We start from the raw sequence: 19,458 nt of genomic DNA on the forward strand, positions 1-19,458 counted from the left end.
CTTCAGTAGGGGTTATCTTAAACTCCATAAAGATTAGAACGTTGTCTACTATTGTGGATAGCATGCTGACAAATTTCACAGGGGCTATACTCCTGATGGATACTGAACTTGCTGCGGAAAGAGCTATGACTCTTCAAAATCGGCTTGCTTTAGACAGTCTTTTAGCGAAGAGCTGTGGAGTCTGTAAGATGCTTAACGAGCGTCATTGTTGCTCGTTCATACCTGACAATAGCAAAAAGATTAAAAGTATGGTTACTAACCTAACAAGAGACAGTACAGATTTGAAGGAGCTGAAGGAACCTGGAGTTTGGGAAAAAGTTGGGAAAGGAATTACCAGAGTAGGAAATTGGTTTAGTAATAATTGGAATGGGGTACTTGCAAAAATATTAGGGGGTTTATTAATTGTCCTGATTTGTTTATTAGGTTTATGGGGAGCATGCAAAATCAATGAAAGAATTAGAAGAAATTGGACAAAACGAAGCAAAAGAAATGAAGAAAATGAAAGGGAGAAAATGTTTAATGAAATTTGGGAAAGCTCACACAAAGGGCAAGATGTTGAAATGCGCATTATGCACAAAGTGAAAAATTGAAAGTGAAAGGTTAGAAGGGAAAGGTTTGTGTGATGACTAGGGTCATCAGAGGAGGGACTGAGAGAGCGTAGCTATATTATCATGAAATGTTTACGAACATATGTATAATAATGTCGCATAGAAACTGTATTAACATGTTTTGCTAAAACGTGCACTTGAAATGTGACCTCGGGGAGTGGCCGCCAATGTATACGGGAACTAATAAAACTGACTAATAATGGTGAAATGTTTTATTAAATTGTGATTTTACATTAATGTTGAAAGGCTAAGGGCCTGATTCTAACTTTGGAGGACGGTGTTAAACCGTCCCAAAAGTGGCGGATATACCACCTACCGTATTACGAGTCCATTATATCCTATGGAACTCGTAATACGGTAGGTGGTATATCCGCCACTTTTGGGACGGTTTAACACCGTCCTCCAAAGTTAGAATCAGGCCCTAAATGTATTAGATTCTTGCTAATGAAGTAGTAGGCCTTAGTTAGCCTGAGTAGAGGCTTAACTGCCTGAGTCTCATATTAAATGTATTTTTTTTCTAACGTGCAGTGTGCTGACTTGCTAAAGGACATGAACTCTTGTTTTTTTCCAAAAGCTAGAAGCTGAATGTAACTGTAGTAGATCCGTTCTCATGAAATTCACCCTGCCTATAGTAACATTTTTAGCTAAATACAACAGTGTAGATTAACAAGGTCACCTAAACCGGTACGGACAATGGAGCCACTGACCGAAGATGTGCAAAGGACCACAAGACGATGAAATCATACCGGACATACCACCAGTTAAAGACGTCAATCATAAGCACCAATAAAATACGTGGGAACTCCTATTGGGTGACAAATTTGATGACTTAATGTGTTTTTAATTGGTTATAGATAGTGGGGTGCAACCCCTTGTCCAATTAGATTTTAGGGGAATGTACAACGAAAAGGGGATAAAAACCCTTGTCACCAGGAAGTACATTAGAATTAGGGAGCAGGAGATAAGGAGAGGGGGAGATGCTGATGCTATTTGCTATGACCCAGACACTTTGTCACTCTGCATAGAGACATTGCTGTTTGGTTCTTAAAACCATTCTGTCCTTAGATTGCCCATCTACACCTTACCTCTTTATGAGGGAAGTGCCCCTATTTTTTCCCTTTTGATGGAGTTGAATTCTTTTGATGGCGAACCAATTGATGTCCTGAAGACGAAGACAGAGCCTGAGTGCTGACCAACTTGGAGGGTAACTATATCACAATGAAATTATGATTGTCTGTATGCCTTTCCTTTCTAGATACCAACTGCTTTCCTTTTGACAGGAGCCATAGCTAGATGTTTTTCTAAATTGGTGTTACTAAATTGTTTTGCATGAAGCCCAACATGCCAATGCTAATTAGAAGTTAGGTGAGGGGTTCACTAAAACTGACGCAAATTGACAAATGGCTGAATCTATGCTTTGTTGAACAATGCGCTGATATACTCTGCTAATGATAGTTTATGTTCACGCCGTGCTATATTCTAATATTTGTGATTCTTGCTTTGATGAAATCTTATCAGAGTTGCCATATTGTGACTATGTTATTGTGTTTCTTGGTTTTGAGACTAATAAACTTGCTAGTAGTATTGCAATCAATAGGGAATAAATATCACTAAATTCATACTAAACTGGTGAGGACTGATGACTTGTGGGTCTCAGAGGAGGGGAAGTTGGTTTTGCCAAACAGCCTTTTGTCACAGTTTGCAAGACTTTACCATGGTCAGGCACATCTTGGGAGAGACGCAATGATCAGGTTATTCAAAATCGATTGGTTCAATCCAAAATTCAGACAAGCCGCAGAGGTTACCTGTCACAGGTGCATCCTCTGTCAACAGATGAATGCAGGAAAAGGGACTGTGGTGACTTTGAGACACATAGGGAGAGCTGGAGGTCTGTTTAGCAAGATGCAGATGGATTTCATTGAAATGCCTGTGTGTGGAGGCTTGAGGTACGTGTTGGTGATTGTGTGCATTTTCAGTCACTGGATTGAAGCCTACCTTACAAGTAGGAATGACAGTCTCACAGTAGCAAAGTGGTAGCTTAGAGAATTAATACCACGGTTCAGATTTCCGGTCTCTTTAGAATCAGATAGGGGCAGACACTTTGACAATGAGGTGATTAAGCTCTTGTGTGCTGCACTGGAGATTGAACAGAAGCTGCATTGTAGCTACCGCCCTGAAGCATCAGGACTAGTGGAACAGATGAATGGTACCTTGAAGTCGAGAATGGCAAAAATGTGTGCAGTTACCAATATGAAATGGCCAGATGCATTGCCCTTAGTGCTGATGTCAATGAGAAACACACCTGATAAGAAGACAGGACTATCCCCCCATGAGATATTGATGGGCAGAGCTATGAGGTTGCCCGCAGTACCTGCAAATGCTCTTGTGAATATCACGGATGATATGGTGTTGGACTACTGCAAGGGTCTGGCTGATGTGGTCCGCTCTTTTTCTCACCAGGTGGAGGCTAACACATTGCCACCGATCAGTGATCCAGGTCACACCCTGCAAGCCGGTGACTGGGTGGTTGTCAAGAAACACGTGAGGAAGTCGTGTTTGGAACAGCGCTGGAAGGGGCCATATCAAGTAATCCTGACAACAACCACTGCTGTGAAATGTGCAGGCGTTCCAAACTGGATACATGCCAGTCACACAAAGAAGGTGACATGTCCAACTGATGAGGAACTTGAAGTGTCCCAAACAAGAGCTGCAGAGAAGGAAGTCTCAGGGCCGGAGAGTACTCAAAGGGGAACTGAGACTGAAGGAGAGCCCACTGAGGACAGCCTAGTCCCTCAAACAGTAAATGAGTTTGAGAGAGGTGACGGTGAGCCTATTTCAGTGGAGGCAGCAGGAGAACCAAGTCAAGGAGAGGTTCTCCCTGAAGTAGACGGATACAGGTTTGAACTTGAGCCCGTTACAGACCCTGAAGACGAAGGGGAAGGAGCAGAAGGAGGTCAAAGTACATCAACTCCTCCTGAGCCGCTTGCTGGTCCGTCAAGAGAAAACACCATAGCACAAGAGGAGGGTGCTGTTCAACGTCCTGAAAGGCCAGGCAGAAAGAAAACGCACAAAGGTGATAACTGGCCAAGGAAGCAAGCTACAAGAGAGAAAGTGATCCCGGGTGATACAATAGAGGAAAAAATTTATACAACTAGAAAAGAGGATCTCAGTGAAGGAGAAATGCAAAACGAACGCAGACTGAAAAGAAAAAGAGTCGCAAATAGAAGGTACGCAGGTCCTGAATGGGCATATGCAACGACGTCTGAATGGCAACAAGAATTCTTAGCATTCTGTTTTGATCGAGAGGTACCGGGCCAATATTATGGCACCTGAAATCAACTAGAGAAAGAGAGTGTGTTAAAATTAAAATGGAAATTGAAAGCTGAAAAGCTGAGAAAAGAGACTGAAGAAATTACTGGATGTGACACTGATAACCTGATTTGACTCTGAAAACCGATTATGACAAGCTGCTAACCTGATTTGACAAAAGGGTCCTGGGGTGAGTGGAACGCTGTAAATACTCGCAGAAAGAAAGAGAGACTTTGCATTAGGAAGAAGAAAAAAGAGAGAGCTTTTAAAATCATCCTCAAGTTGATTGTTTATCTTATATCTTCTGCTATCTGATTCTTTACAGATCATGGCTTACACTAGAGGTAGTAGCAAAAAGGGTGAGGTGTGTGGTTGGTTAAGTATTATATTAGGTATTGTATGTGCAATAATAATTATAGGAGTGATTGTGGGAATGCCTTGGTTAGATAAAAGGGTGACTAACAATGCTTCAAAACCCGAAAATGCTACACTAACACCGTGGGAGAGGTTTGAGAAGATACAAAATACTTGCATCAGGGAACTAATTCAAAGGGGGAACTTTCTACTTATGTCTTCTATCGCTTGCTGAATGAGTATGTTGATACAATGGATGCGAGAAACTGTTATGTGTGCACAAAGATTCCTTCGTCAGTACAAGAAGTGGTTGTTATAAATGGGATCTTTGGTTGACAGTCCGGTTACCCCCTGTTCAAGCAAGGACCCTCACTCTAGTCAGGGTAAAAGAGAATCACCCTCAGATAACCCCTGCTCGCCCCCTTGGTGGCTTGTCAGAGCAGTAGGCTTAACTTCAGAGTGCTAGGTGTAAAGTATTTGTACCAACACACACAGTAACTTAATGAAAACACTACAAAATGACACAACACAGGTTTGGAAAAATAGGAAATATGTATCTAAACAAAACAAGACCAAAACGACAAAAATCCACCATACACAAGTCAAGTTATCAATTAAAAACCAAAAAGAGTCTTTAAGTAGTTTTAAAAACACACTAGCGCTGCTAGAGTGAAAATGTACCTGGTGCGCGTCAAAAATAACCCCGCACGGGAGGGTGTGCGTCAAAAATAACTCCGCACGGCGGTACGCGAGTCAAAAATCCAGCCGCACAATGATCTGAAAATCCCGCAGCGCAGGTTGTGATCTCCCAGCCTCCTTCAGCGATGACGCGCATCGTTTCTCCTGCTCCGTGCATTGATTCTTCGGTCGCGTTTCCTGCGAGCATTGTATCTCAGCTGCGGAGCCGGCAGCTTGTGATTTTTCTCAGCCGCAGATCGGATTTGCGTCAATCTTTTCCCTGCACCGCGCTCTGTGCGTGGATTTTCTTGTTTTTAGGCTGCCAGCTTCTCCTTTCAGGGTCCCAGGAACTGGAAGGGTACCACAGGGCAGAGTAGGAGTCTCTCCAGAGACTACAGGTGCTGGCAGGGAGAAGTCTTTGCTGTCCCTGAGACTTCAAACAACAGGAGGCAAGCTCTAGATGAAGCCCTTGGAGATTTCTTCTCAAGATGGAAGGCACACAAAGTCCAGTCTTTGCCCTCTTACTCTGGCAGAAGCAGCAACTTCAGGATAGCTCCACAAAGCACAGTCACAGGCAGGGCAGCTCTTGTTCCTCAGCTATTCAGCTCTTCTCCAGGCAGAGGTTCTTCTTGGTTCCAGAAGTGTTTCTAAAGTCTGTGGTTTTGGGTGCCCTTTTTATACCCAATTTCTCCTTTGAAGTAGGCCTACTTCAAAGTAAAGTCTCTTTGGAATATGAAATCCTGCCTTGCCCAGGCCAGGCCCCAGACACTCACCAGGGGGTTGGAGACTGCATTGTGTGAGGGCAGGCACAGCCCTTTCAGGTGTGAGTGACCACTCCTCCCCTCCCTCCTTGCACAGATGGCTCATCAGGATATGCAGGCTACACCCCAGCTCCCTTTGTGTCAGTGTCTAGTGTGAGGTGCAACCAGCCCAACTGTCAAACTGACCCAGACAGGGAATCCACAAACAGGCAGTCACAGAAATGGTATAAGCAAAAAAATGCTCACTTTCCAAAACGTGGCATTTTCAAACACACAATCTTAAAATCATCTTTACTGAAAGATGTATTTTTAAATTGTGAGCTCAGAGACCCCAAACTCCACATGACCATCCGCTCCCAAAGGAAATCTACACTTTAATCAGATTTAAAGGTAGCCCCCATGTTAACCTATGAGAGGGACAGGCCTTGCAATAGTGAAAAACAAATTTAGCAATATTTCACTTTAAGGACATATAAAACACTTTACTATATGTCGTACCTTAACCATACACTGCACCCTGTCCTTGGGGCTACCTAGGGCCTACCTTAGGGGTGCCTTACATGTAAGAAAAGGGAAGGTTTGGGCCTGGCAAGTGGGTACATTTGCCAAGTCGAATTTAAAGTTAAAACTGCACGCACAGACACTGCAATGGCAGGTCTAAGACATGATTACAGAGCTACTTATGTGGGTGGCACAACCAGTGCTGCAGGCCCACTAGTAGCATTTGATTTTCAGGCCCTGGCACCTCTAGTGCACTTTACTAGGGACTTACTAGTAAATCAAATATGCCAATCATGGATAAACCAATTACATACAATTTTACACAGAGAGCATCTGCACTTTAGCACTGATTAGCAGTGGTAAAGTGCTCAGAGTTCAAAGGCCAACAGCAACATATCAGAAAAAATAGGAGGCAAAAAGATTGGGGATGACCCTGCATAAGCAAAAAAGTCCAACAGGGGTCACTTACCATAGCCTGCCACTAACGTACGGGATAAGCTGTAGTTTGCTGCTAACAAGATTCTATGAACAGGAACATGTGCAATATTTGTATTCAAATTTAGACGTAGTGTTTTCTTTTGTGCCTGTGATTGAGTTTTTAGCTAATTAGCTAAATCAGCTAAAGAGCATAGCATAAAATTAGTTAGGGGTTTCTTTGAGCCGACACTAACCTTTGGGACAGCTTATGCACACCGCAATAATTTAACCTGCTTATTAACGCCTGTGGAGAAAAGCTTCTTAGATCACACTGACGATAGAAGCAAAGCACTGAAAGAAAGACTAGAAAAGGGATTAGAAAAACACACAAATGCAAATGATTATGCTTACACCGCAATAAATACGCAGGGCAAATTAGCTATAGATGCCTTACATGTAGGAAGGCTTTGTATATATAGGCTGAAATCTTATCATGACACTTTATTTGTGGGAACAAGTGAATGCAGGCATGTGTTTTTGTTTCAGAGTAAGTGGACATTCATGTTAAATGAACAGGATCCAGCAATTCCTGAGATCTATTAGATATGTGGACTAAATGCTTAGTACCGTCTCCCTAACGGATGGTATGGGACATGGTATTTGGGAATAGTTTTCCCAAAGATTTACCAGATTGATGACTTAAAACAAATACCTAAAATGTCTGAATTACAACATGCTAGACAAAAGAGAGAGACAGCGGCTGCTGTCGTTGGTGACACATTTGGAGCCATAATTCCTTCAGTAGGGGTTATCTTAAACTCCATAAAGATTCGAAAGTTGTCTACTATTGTGGATAGCATGCTGACAAATTTCACAGGGGCTATACTCCTGATGGATACTGAACTTGCTGCGGAAAGAGCTATGACTCTTCAAAATCGGCTAGCTTTAGACATTCTTTTAGCGAAGAGCGGCGGACTCTGTAAGATGCTTAACGAGCGTCATTGTTGCTCGTTCATACCTGACAATAGCAAAAAGTTTAAAAGTATGCTTACTAACCTAACAAGAGACAGTACAGATTTGAAGGAGCTAAAGGAACCTGGAGTTTGGGAGAAAGTTGGGAAAGGAATTACCAGAGTAGGAAATTGGTGTGGTAATATTTGGAATGGGGTACTTGCAAAAATATTAGGGGGTCTATTAATTGTCCTGATTTGTTTATTAGGTTTATGGGGAGCATGCAAAATCAATGAAAGAATTAGAAGAAATTGGACAAAACGAAGAAAAAGAAATGAAGAAAATGAAAGGGAGAAAATGTTTAATGAAATTTGGGAAAGCTCACACAAAGGGCAAGATGTTGAAATGCACATTATGCACAAAGAGAAAAATTGAAAGTGAAAGGTTAGAAGGGAAAGGTTTGTGTGATGACTAGGGTCATCAGAGGAGGGACTGAGAGAGTGTAGCTATATTATCATGAAATGTTTATTAACAAATGTATAATAATGTCGCATAGAAACTGTATTAACATGTTTTGCTAAAACGTGCACTTGAAATGTGACCACGGGGAGTGGCCGTCAATGTATACGGGAACTAATGAAACTGACTAATAATGGTGAAATGTTTTATTAAATTGTGATTTTACATTAATGTTGAAGTGCTAAATGTGTTAGATTCTTGCTAATGAAGTAGTAGGCCTTAGTTAGCATGAGTAGAGGCCTAGCTGCCTGACTCTCATATTAAATGTATTTTTCTAACGTGCAGTGTGCCCACTTGCTAAAGGACATGAACTCTTGTTTTTTTCCCAAAGCTAGAAGCTGAATGTAACTGTAGTAGATCCGTTCTCATGAAATTCACCCTGCCTATAGTAACATTTTTAGCTAAATGCAACAGTGTAGATTAACAAGGTCACCTAAACCGGTACGGACAATGGAGCCACTGACCGAAGATGTGCAAAGGACCACAAGACGATGAAATCATACCGGACATACCACCAGTTAAAGACGTCAATCATAAGCACCAATAAAATACGTGGGAACTCCTATTGGGTGACAAATTTGATGACTTAATGTGTTTTTAATTGGTTATAGATAGTGGGGTGCAACCCCTTGTCCAATTAGATTTTAGGGGAATGTACAACGAAAAGGGGATAAAAACCCTTGTCACCAGGAAGTACATTAGAATTAGGGAGCAGGAGATAAGGAGAGGGGGAGATGCTGATGCTATTTGCTATGACCCAGACACTTTGTCACTCTGCATAGAGACTTTGCTGTTTGGTTCTTAAAACCATTCTGTCCTTAGATTGCCCATCTACACCTTACCTCTTTATGAGGGAAGTGCCCCTATTTTTTCCCTTTTGATGGAGTTGAATTCTTTTGATGGTGAACCAATTGATGTCCTGAAGACGAAGACAGAGCCTGAGTGCTGACCAACTTGGAGGGTAACTATATCACAATGAAATTATGATTGTCTGTATGCCTTTCCTTTCTAGGTACCAACTGCTTTCCTTTTGACAGGAGCCATAGCTAGATGTTTTTCTAAATTGGTGTTACTAAATTGTTTTGCATGAAGCCCAACATGCCAATGCTAATTAGAAGTTAGGTGAGGGGTTCACTAAAACTGACGCAAATTGACAAATGGCTGAATCTATGCTTTGTTGAACAATGCGCTGATATACTCTGCTAATGATAGTTTATGTTCACGCCGTGCTATATTCTAATATTTGTGATTCTTGCTTTGATGAAATCTTATCAGAGTTGCCATATTGTGACTATGTTATTGTGTTTCTTGGTTTTGAGACTAATAAACTTGCTAGTAGTATTGTAATCAATAGGGAATAAATATCACTAAATTCATACTAAACTGGTGAGGACTGATGACTTGTGGGTCTCAGAGGAGGGGAAGTTGGTTTTGCCAAACAGCCTTTTGTCACAGTTTGCAAGACTTTACCATGGTCAGGCACATCTTGGGAGAGACGCAATGAACAGGTTATTCAAAATCGATTGGTTCAATCCAAAATTCAGACAAGCCGCAGAGGTTACCTGTCACAGGTGCATCATCTGTCAACAGATGAATGCAGGAAAAGGGACTGTGGTGACTTTGAGACACATAGGGAGAGCTGGAGGTCTGTTTAGCAAGATGCAGATGGATTTCATTGAAATGCCTGTGTGTGGAGGCTTGAGGTACGTGTTGGTGATTGTGTGCATTTTCAGTCACTGGATTGAAGCCTACCTTACAAGTAGGAATGACAGTCTCACAGTAGCAAAGTGGTAGCTTAGAGAATTAATACCACGGTTCAGATTTCCGGTCTCTTTAGAATCAGATAGGGGCAGACACTTTGACAATGAGGTGATTAAGCTCTTGTGTGCTGCACTGGAGATTGAACAGAAGCTGCATTGTAGCTACCGCCCTGAAGCATCAGGACTAGTGGAACAGATGAATGGTACCTTGAAGTAGAGAATGGCAAAAATGTGTGCAGTTACCAATATGAAATGGCCAGATGCATTGCCCTTAGTGCTGATGTCAATGAGAAACACACCTGATAAGAAGACAGGACTATCCCCCCATGAGATATTGATGGGCAGAGCTATGAGGTTGCCCGCAGTACCTGCAAATGCTCTTGTGAATATCATGGATGATATGGTGTTGGACTACTGCAAGGGTCTGGCTGATGTGGTCCGCTCTTTTTCTCACCAGGTGGAGGCTAACACATTGCCACCGATCAGTGATCCAGGTCACACCCTGCAAGCCGGTGACTGGGTGGTTGTCAAGAAACACGTGAGGAAGTCGTGTTTGGAACAGCGCTGGAAGGGGCCATATCAAGTAATCCTGACAACAACCACTGCTGTGAAATGTGCAGGCGTTCCAAACTGGATACATGCCAGTCACACAAAGAAGGTGACATGTCCAACTGATGAGGAACTTGAAGTGTCCCAAACAAGAGCTGCAGAGAAGGAAGTCTCAGGGCCGGAGAGTACTCAAAGGGGAACTGAGACTGAAGGAGAGCCCACTGAGGACAGCCTAGTCCCTCAAACAGTAAACGAGTTTGAGAGAGGTGACGGTGAGCCTATTTCAGTGGAGGCAGCAGGAGAACCAAGTCAAGGAGAGGTTCTCCCTGAAGTAGACGGATACAGGTTTGAACTTGAGCCCGTTACAGACCCTGAAGACGAAGGGGAAGGAGCAGAAGGAGGTCAAAGTACATCAACTCCTCCTGAGCCGCTTGCTGGTCCGTCAAGAGAAAACACCATAGCACAAGAGGAGGGTGCTGTTCAACGTCCTGAAAGGCCAGGCAGAAAGAAAACGCACAAAGGTGATAACTGGCCAAGGAAGCAAGCTACAAGAGAGAAAGTGATCCCGGGTGATACAATAGAGGAAAAAATGTATACAACTAGAAAAGAGGATCTCAGTGAAGGAGAAATGCAAAACGAACGCAGACTGAAAAGAAAAAGAGTCGTAAATAGAAGGTACGCAGGTCCTGAATGGGCATATGCAACGACGTCTGAATGGCAACAAGAATTCTTAGCATTCTGTTTTGATCGAGAGGTACCGGGCCAATATTATGGCACCTGAAATCAACTAGAGAAAGAGAGTGTGTTAAAATTAAAATGGAAATTGAAAGCTGAAAAGCTGAGAAAAGAGACTGAAGAAATTACTGGATGTGACACTGATAACCTGATTTGACTCTGAAAACCGATTATGACAAGCTGCTAACCTGATTTGACAAAAGGGTCCTGGGGTGAGTGGAACGCTGTAAATACTCGCAGAAAGAAAGAGAGACTTTGCATTAGGAAGAAGAAAAAAGAGAGAGCTTTTAAAATCATCCTCAAGTTGATTGTTTATCTTATATCTTCTGCTATCTGATTCTTTACAGATCATGGCTTACACTAGAGGTAGTAGCAAAAAGGGTGAGGTGTGTGGTTGGTTAAGTATTATATTAGGTATTGTATGTGCAATAATAATTATAGGAGTGATTGTGGGAATGCCTTGGTTAGATAAAAGGGTGACTAACAATGCTTCAAAACCCGAAAATGCTACACTAACACCGTGGGAGAGGTTTGAGAAGATACAAAATACTTGCATCAGGGAACTAATTCAAAGGGGGAACTTTCTACTTATGTCTTCTATCGCTTGCTGAATGAGTATGTTGATACAATGGATGCGAGAAACTGTTATGTGTGCACAAAGATTCCTTCGTCAGTACAAGAAGTGGTTGTTATAAATGGGATCTTTGGTTGACAGTCAGGTTACCCCCTGTTCAAGCAAGGACCCTCACTCTAGTCAGGGTAAAAGAGAATCACCCTCAGATAACCCCTGCTCGCCCCCTTGGTGGCTTGTCAGAGCAGTAGGCTTAACTTCAGAGTGCTAGGTGTAAAGTATTTGTACCAACACACACAGTAACTTAATGAAAACACTACAAAATGACACAACACAGGTTTGGAAAAATAGGAAATATGTATCTAAACAAAACAAGACCAAAACGACAAAAATCCACCATACACAAGTCAAGTTATCAATTAAAAACCAAAAAGAGTCTTTAAGTAGTTTTAAAAACACACTAGCGCTGCTAGAGTGAAAATGTATCTGGTGCGCGTCAAAAATAACCCCGCACGGGAGGGTGTGCGTCAAAAATAACTCCGCACGGCGGTACGCGAGTCAAAAATCCAGCCGCACAATGATCTGAAAATCCCGCAGCGCAGGTTGTGATCTCCCAGCCTCCTTCAGCGATGACGCGCATCGTTTCTCCTGCTCCGTGCATTGATTTTTCGGTCGCGTTTCCTGCGAGCATTGTATCTCAGCTGCGGAGCCGGCAGCTTGTGATTTTTCTCAGCCGCAGATCGGATTTGCGTCAATCTTTTCCCTGCACCGCGCTCTGTGCGTGGATTTTCTTGTTTTTAGGCTGCCAGCTTCTCCTTTCAGGGTCCCAGGAACTGGAAGGGTACCACAGGGCAGAGTAGGAGTCTCTCCAGAGACTACAGGTGCTGGCAGGGAGAAGTCTTTGCTGTCCCTGAGACTTCAAACAACAGGAGGCAAGCTCTAGATGAAGCCCTTGGAGATTTCTTCTCAAGATGGAAGGCACACAAAGTCCAGTCTTTGCCCTCTTACTCTGGCAGAAGCAGCAACTTCAGGATAGCTCCACAAAGCACAGTCACAGGCAGGGCAGCTCTTGTTCCTCAGCTATTCAGCTCTTCTCCAGGCAGAGGTTCTTCTTGGTTCCAGAAGTGTTTCTAAAGTCTGTGGTTTTGGGTGCCCTTTTTATACCCAATTTCTCCTTTGAAGTAGGCCTACTTCAAAGTAAAGTCTCTTTGGAATATGAAATCCTGCCTTGCCCAGGCCAGGCCCCAGACACTCACCAGGGGGTTGGAGACTGCATTGTGTGAGGGCAGGCACAGCCCTTTCAGGTGTGAGAGACCACTCCTCCCCTCCCTCCTTGCACAGATGGCTCATCAGGATATGCAGGCTACACCCCAGCTCCCTTTGTGTCAGTGTCTAGTGTGAGGTGCAACCAGCCCAACTGTCAAACTGACCCAGACAGGGAATCCACAAACAGGCAGTCACAGAAATGGTATAAGCAAAAAAATGCTCACTTTCCAAAACGTGGCCTTTTCAAACACACAATCTTAAAATCATCTTTACTGAAAGATGTATTTTTAAATTGTGAGCTCAGAGACCCCAAACTCCACATGACCATCCGCTCCCAAAGGAAATCTACACTTTAATCAGATTTAAAGGTAGCCCCCATGTTAACCTATGAGAGGGACAGGCCTTGCAATAGTGAAAAACAAATTTAGCAATATTTCACTTTAAGGACATATAAAACACTTTACTATATGTCGTACCTTAACCATACACTGCACCCTGTCCTTGGGGCTACCTAGGGCCTACCTTAGGGGTGCCTTACATGTAAGAAAAGGGAAGGTTTGGGCCTGGCAAGTGGGTACATTTGCCAAGTCGAATTTAAAGTTAAAACTGCACGCACAGACACTGCAATGGCAGGTCTAAGACATGATTACAGAGCTACTTATGTGGGTGGCACAACCAGTGCTGCAGGCCCACTAGTATCATTTGATTTTCAGGCCCTGGCACCTCTAGTGCACTTTACTAGGGACTTACTAGTAAATCAAATATGCCAATCATGGATAAACCAATTACATACAATTTTACACAGAGAGCATCTGCACTTTAGCACTGATTAGCAGTGGTAAAGTGCTCAGAGTTCAAAGGCCAACAGCAACATATCAGAAAAAATAGGAGGCAAAAAGATTGGGGATGACCCTGCATAAGCAAAAAAGTCCAACAGGGGTCACTTACCATAGCCTGCCACTAACGTACGGGATAAGCTGTAGTTTGCTGCTAACAAGATTCTATGAACAGGAAGATGTGCAATATTTGTATTCAAATTTAGACGTAGTGTTTTCTTTTGTGCCTGTGATTGAGTTTTTAGCTAATTAGCTAAATTAGCTAAAGAGCATAGCATAAAATTAGTTAGGGGTTTCTTTGAGCCGACACTAACCTTTGGGACAGCTTATGCACACCGCAATAATTTAACCTGCTTATTAACGCCTGTGGAGAAAAGCTTCTTAGATCACATTGACGATAGAAGCAAAGCACTGAAAGAAAGACTAGAAAAGGGATTAGAAAAACACACAAATGCAAATGATTATGCTTACACCGCAATAAATACGCAGGGCAAATTAGCTATAGATGCCTTACATGTAGGAAGGCTTTGTATATATAGGCTGAAATCTTATCATGACACTTTATTTGTGGGAACAAGTGAATGCAGGCATGTGTTTTTGTTTCAGAGTAAGTGGACATTCATGTTAAATGAATAGGATCCAGCAATCCCTGAGATCTATTAGATATGTGGACTAAATGCTTAGTACCGTCTCCCTAACGGATGGTATGGGACATGGTATTTGGGAATAGTTTTCCCAAAGATTTACAAGATTGATGACTTAAAACAAATACCTAAAATGTCTGAATTACAACATGCTAGACAAAAGAGAGAGACAGCGGCTGCTGTCGTTGGTGACACATTTGGAGCCATAATTCCTTCAGTAGGGGTTATCTTAAACTCCATAAAGATTCGAAAGTTGTCTACTATTGTGGATAGCATGCTGACAAATTTCACAGGGGCTATACTCCTGATGGATACTGAACTTGCTGCGGAAAGAGCTATGACTCTTCAAAATCGGCTAGCTTTAGACATTCTTTTAGCGAAGAGCGGCGGACTCTGTAAGATGCTTAACGAGCGTCATTGTTGCTCGTTCATACCTGACAATAGCAAAAAGTTTAAAAGTATGCTTACTAACCTAACAAGAGACAGTACAGATTTGAAGGAGCTAAAGGAACCTGGAGTTTGGGAGAAAGTTGGGAAAGGAATTACCAGAGTAGGAAATTGGTGTGGTAATATTTGGAATGGGGTACTTGCAAAAATATTAGGGGGTCTATTAATTGTCCTGATTTGTTTATTAGGTTTATGGGGAGCATGCAAAATCAATGAAAGAATTAGAAGAAATTGGACAAAACGAAGAAAAAGAAATGAAGAAAATGAAAGGGAGAAAATGTTTAATGAAATTTGGGAAAGCTCACACAAAGGGCAAGATGTTGAAATGCACATTATGCACAAAGAGAAAAATTGAAAGTGAAAGGTTAGAAGGGAAAGGTTTGTGTGATGACTAGGGTCATCAGAGGAGGGACTGAGAGAGTGTAGCTATATTATCATGAAATGTTTATTAACAAATGTATAATAATGTCGCATAGAAACTGTATTAACATGTTTTGCTAAAACGTGCACTTGAAATGTGACCACGGGGAGTGGCCGCCAATGTATACGGGAACTAATGAAACTGACTAATAATGGTGAAATGTTTTATTAAATTGTGATTTTACATTAATGTTGAAGTGCTAAATGTGTTAGATTCTTGCTAATGAAGTAGTAGGCCTTAGTTAGCATGAGTAGAGGCCTAGCTGCCTGACTCTCATATTAAATGTATTTTTCTAACGTGCAGTGTGCCCACTTGCTAAAGGACATGAACTCTTGTTTTTTTCCAAAGCTAGAAGCTGAATGTAACTGTAGTAGATCCGTTCTCATGAAATTCACCCTGCCTATAGTAACATTTTTAGCTAAATGCAACAGTGTAGATTATCAAGGTCACCTAAACCGGTACGGACAATGGAGCCACTGACCGAAGATGTGCAAAGGACCACAAGACGATGAAATCATACCGGACATACCACCCGTTAAAGACGTCAATCATAAGCACCAATAAAATACGTGGGAACTGTTATGGGGTAACAAATTTGATGACTTAATGTGTTTTTAATTGGTTATAGATAGTGGGGTGCAACCCCTTGTCCAATTAGATTTTAGGGGAATGTACAACGAAAAGGGGATAAAAACCCTTGTCACCAGGAAGTACATTAGAATTAGGGAGCAGGAGATAAGGAGAGGGGGAGATGCTGATGCTATTTGCTATGACCCAGACAATTTGTCACTCTGCATAGAGACTTTGCTGTTTGGTTCTTAAAACCATTCTGTCCTTAGATTGTCCATCTACACCTTACCTCTTTATGAGGAAAGTGCCCCTATTTTTTCCCTTTTGCTGGAGTTGAATTCTTTTGATGGCGAATCAACTGATGTCCTGAAGATGAAGACAGAGCCTAAGTGCTGACCAACTTGGAGGGTAACTATATGACAATGAAATTATGATTGTCTGTTTGCTTTTCCTTTCTAGGTACCAACTGCTTTCCTTTTGACAGGAGCCATAGCTGGATGTTTTTCTAAATTGGTGTTACTAAATTGTTTTGCATGAAGCCCAACATGCCAATGCTAATTAGAGGTTAGGTGAGGGGTTCACTAAAACTGACACAAATTGGCAAATGGCTGAATCTATGCTTTGTTGAACAATGCACTGATATACTCAGCTAATGATAGTTTATGTTCACGCCCTGTTATATTCTAATATTTGTGATTCTTGCTTTGATGAAATCTTATCAGAGTTGCCATATTGTGACTATGTTATTGTGTTTCTTGGTTTTAAGACTAATAAACTTGCTAGTAGTATTGTAATCAATAGGGAATAAATATCACTAAATTCATACTAAACTGGTGTGGTTATTCATGACTGTAAGGTCATGGTGGTGTCTTGAGTTTGATTAATGTCTTTGACTAAGGTGAAATGCATTGTTGTGATAAATATTGATGGCATTATTGACGTATTAATTGACATGTTGATTAGCTATCTCGTCCTAAGGTGTCTCTCAAAAGGGTCAAAAGATTCATTGGCCTAAAACGAGTCCCAATGTGTAATAATCTATCATAAAGGGACGCGTTAGCAACATCATTACTGACACCTTCTGTGGCATCATTGATATTATCACTGCAACATTTTCAATAAAATTATTGATGAGAAAACTGTGCATGCGGCAGCACAAGTTATAGTTACCTTAGGGCACGAGTTATAGATACTTGAGAGACAGAATTTTAAAAAACTATGAATTTATTTAAAAAACACAAAGGTTAGAGGGACGTTATGGTTAGGTTCACATTTTATCTCAAGTAACTATAACTCACCCACATACATGTCCTGCAGTGCCTCGGGGAGGTGGCAGTCACGGGGCTGCAAGGGGGCAGTGCAGGCCCTCCACATTAATTTCTATTATAAACTTTGACCCCGAGGAGGTGGCAGTCCCTGGGACTTTGATAAGCCATGTGGGGGGGTCCGACAGAACACCCCCTCCAGTTTTCTGGCAGTGTCCCCAGGACCTGGCCCATCCGCAGGCGAAAAATAACTAGTGCAGGAGACCGTGCTTGTTCTTTTCTTTAAAATCACTGCAACGTTTGCAGATTTGCCATGATTTGCTCTCTGATTTAAAAAACAAAACTACTTTTAATCCTTGCAGGAGTCCCTTGGGGACTCCTGCACCAAGGTTAGGGGAGTAGGATAACAGTACCCTTCCCCTTTTCTCTTTTGTCCCTTTTTTTTTTTAGACTCGGGTGAAGCCGAGGCTCGAAATGGCTGCCATTACTTCGTGGTTGAAGTGTTGGCAGCCAATCAGATCTTCAAGATCGTAAGTATTCATGAAGACTTCAGACCTCCACATATACAAATTTGTTTTTATTCTAATATTTCAAAAACTACTGAACAGATCTATACCAAATAACAAGAAGGCTTCTTTCTGGACCAAAAGTTACCTTTCTGCTGAATTTGGTGTCATTCTGTCTAGCGGTTCCAGCTGTAGTTGTGTTCAAAATCCCTATGGCAATTAAAATGGGAAATGCACTTATTCTGACCTCTCCCTTTTTCTCGGCCTCCACTTGATGGATCACCCCGAACACTTCCAAAGCACAACAAGATTCGCTGGCACACTTTTTTGGGAAAATGTTGTGATGATTCGTCAAACGGTGACAAAGATATAGGCAAATAAAAAATTGTTTTTTTGAATAACTATAACTACTAATTCATTCACTCATACATGCACTCAGAGACTCGTGCCCACTTACACACCCACTCAGACACTCATGCACCCACTTCAGACTCACAGATCCACTGACAGAGACGGGCCCTGTGGCCAACCTGCGCTGAGCACTGCCAAAGACAGTGTGTGGCGTGGCGTTGGGTGATTATAAGGGCTTGGTTGCAAGGCTTGGTTGCAGGCCAGGCCTTGCGACCAACCTCCGATGCACACACTAAAAGCCATGAGTGGCGGGGGTTGGGTTAACGTATAGTAATTAAAATTAGTTTATGTTAAAAAGCCATAGATCCTGTATGACATCTTTGATATTTTCAGTGCAACATTTGCAATACAATTATTGATAATAAAACTGTACATGGCAAGTAGGCAAGTTCTAGTTACACTAGGGCGCCCGTTCTAGTTATTTGAAAGAACTCTAACTATAACTGATGAATTTTTATGGCTTTGTTCAAGTAAATTCCTATATATATATATATATATATATATATGTATATATATATATATATATGTGTGTGTGTGTGTGTGTATATATATATCTACATAGATACATAAATATATAGATATAGGTATCTATATATATATGTATATATATGTACACACACAAGCACACACACACATACATATATGTGTGTGCGTATATTTATATATAGATACATATATACAGAGAGATCTATATATATATATATATATCTATCAATTTAGATATATATATATACATACATATATAGATAGATTCATTTTTTATTTATTTCATGCAAATCAATCCGAATTTATATGGTGTTGTTGGCCTATAATTGTATAGCTGTAAAATACCAGCCTTCCTTGTATCTATACCATCCTCATATCTCCGGATTTTGAGAACTTGCCGATCTGTAATGAGACATTATTTGCGGCCACTAGATGGCAATCTTGGCTTCAATCAGTGAAATCTCAACAGGATCGACATTGCCTTTCCGGCTAATAATACTTTCAAAACAACAATGTTCTAAATACCTCCCAGAACCTTTTACTTGTATTATTGTACTGTGGAAACACAGCCCGCTGCTGGCATTGGCTTGAGACTCAAGTTCATTGCTAATTCTCGCGCTGAATATCTAACGCAGATCTCCTGCGAATAACAGCAGCGTGTTCAGCAATGCTGCTTTTGTTTTTTCGACTTTTCTTTGGAGATACTTCTTCAATGTTTTTTTATTGTGTTTAATCCCGGAGTATTTTTTGTTTTAAGACATCCAAATGAAAGTACCCATGGGGCAGACGTTAACCATAGTGTTATTGTGGTGATTACAAGGGCACAGTGTATTACAGAATCATTGTCCTGTGTACTGTATTAGGTCACATTTCTTGGTGTCCTTTTAATGCTT

General features: G+C 41.6%; 2 protein-coding genes across 2 annotated transcripts in view; one reads left to right on the forward strand and one right to left on the reverse strand.

The window, feature by feature from the left end:
* TNNI3K (TNNI3 interacting kinase) overlaps positions 1–19,458 on the reverse strand; it is a 2,589,932-nt gene that overhangs the window by 352,520 nt on the left and 2,217,954 nt on the right. The gene's annotated exons all lie outside the window — the stretch shown is intronic.
* LRRC53 (leucine rich repeat containing 53) overlaps positions 1–19,458 on the forward strand; it is a 179,678-nt gene that overhangs the window by 124,631 nt on the left and 35,589 nt on the right. Inside the window, exon 6 of the mRNA XM_069233133.1 lies at positions 17,613–17,692. Within this exon, the coding sequence (XP_069089234.1) occupies positions 17,613–17,692 (80 nt within the window). The remainder of the gene's footprint in view (positions 1–17,612; positions 17,693–19,458) is intronic.

This window comes from Pleurodeles waltl, chromosome 4_2 (genome assembly GCF_031143425.1).
Source record: "Pleurodeles waltl isolate 20211129_DDA chromosome 4_2, aPleWal1.hap1.20221129, whole genome shotgun sequence".
NCBI classification, from domain to species: domain Eukaryota; kingdom Metazoa; phylum Chordata; class Amphibia; order Caudata; family Salamandridae; genus Pleurodeles; species Pleurodeles waltl.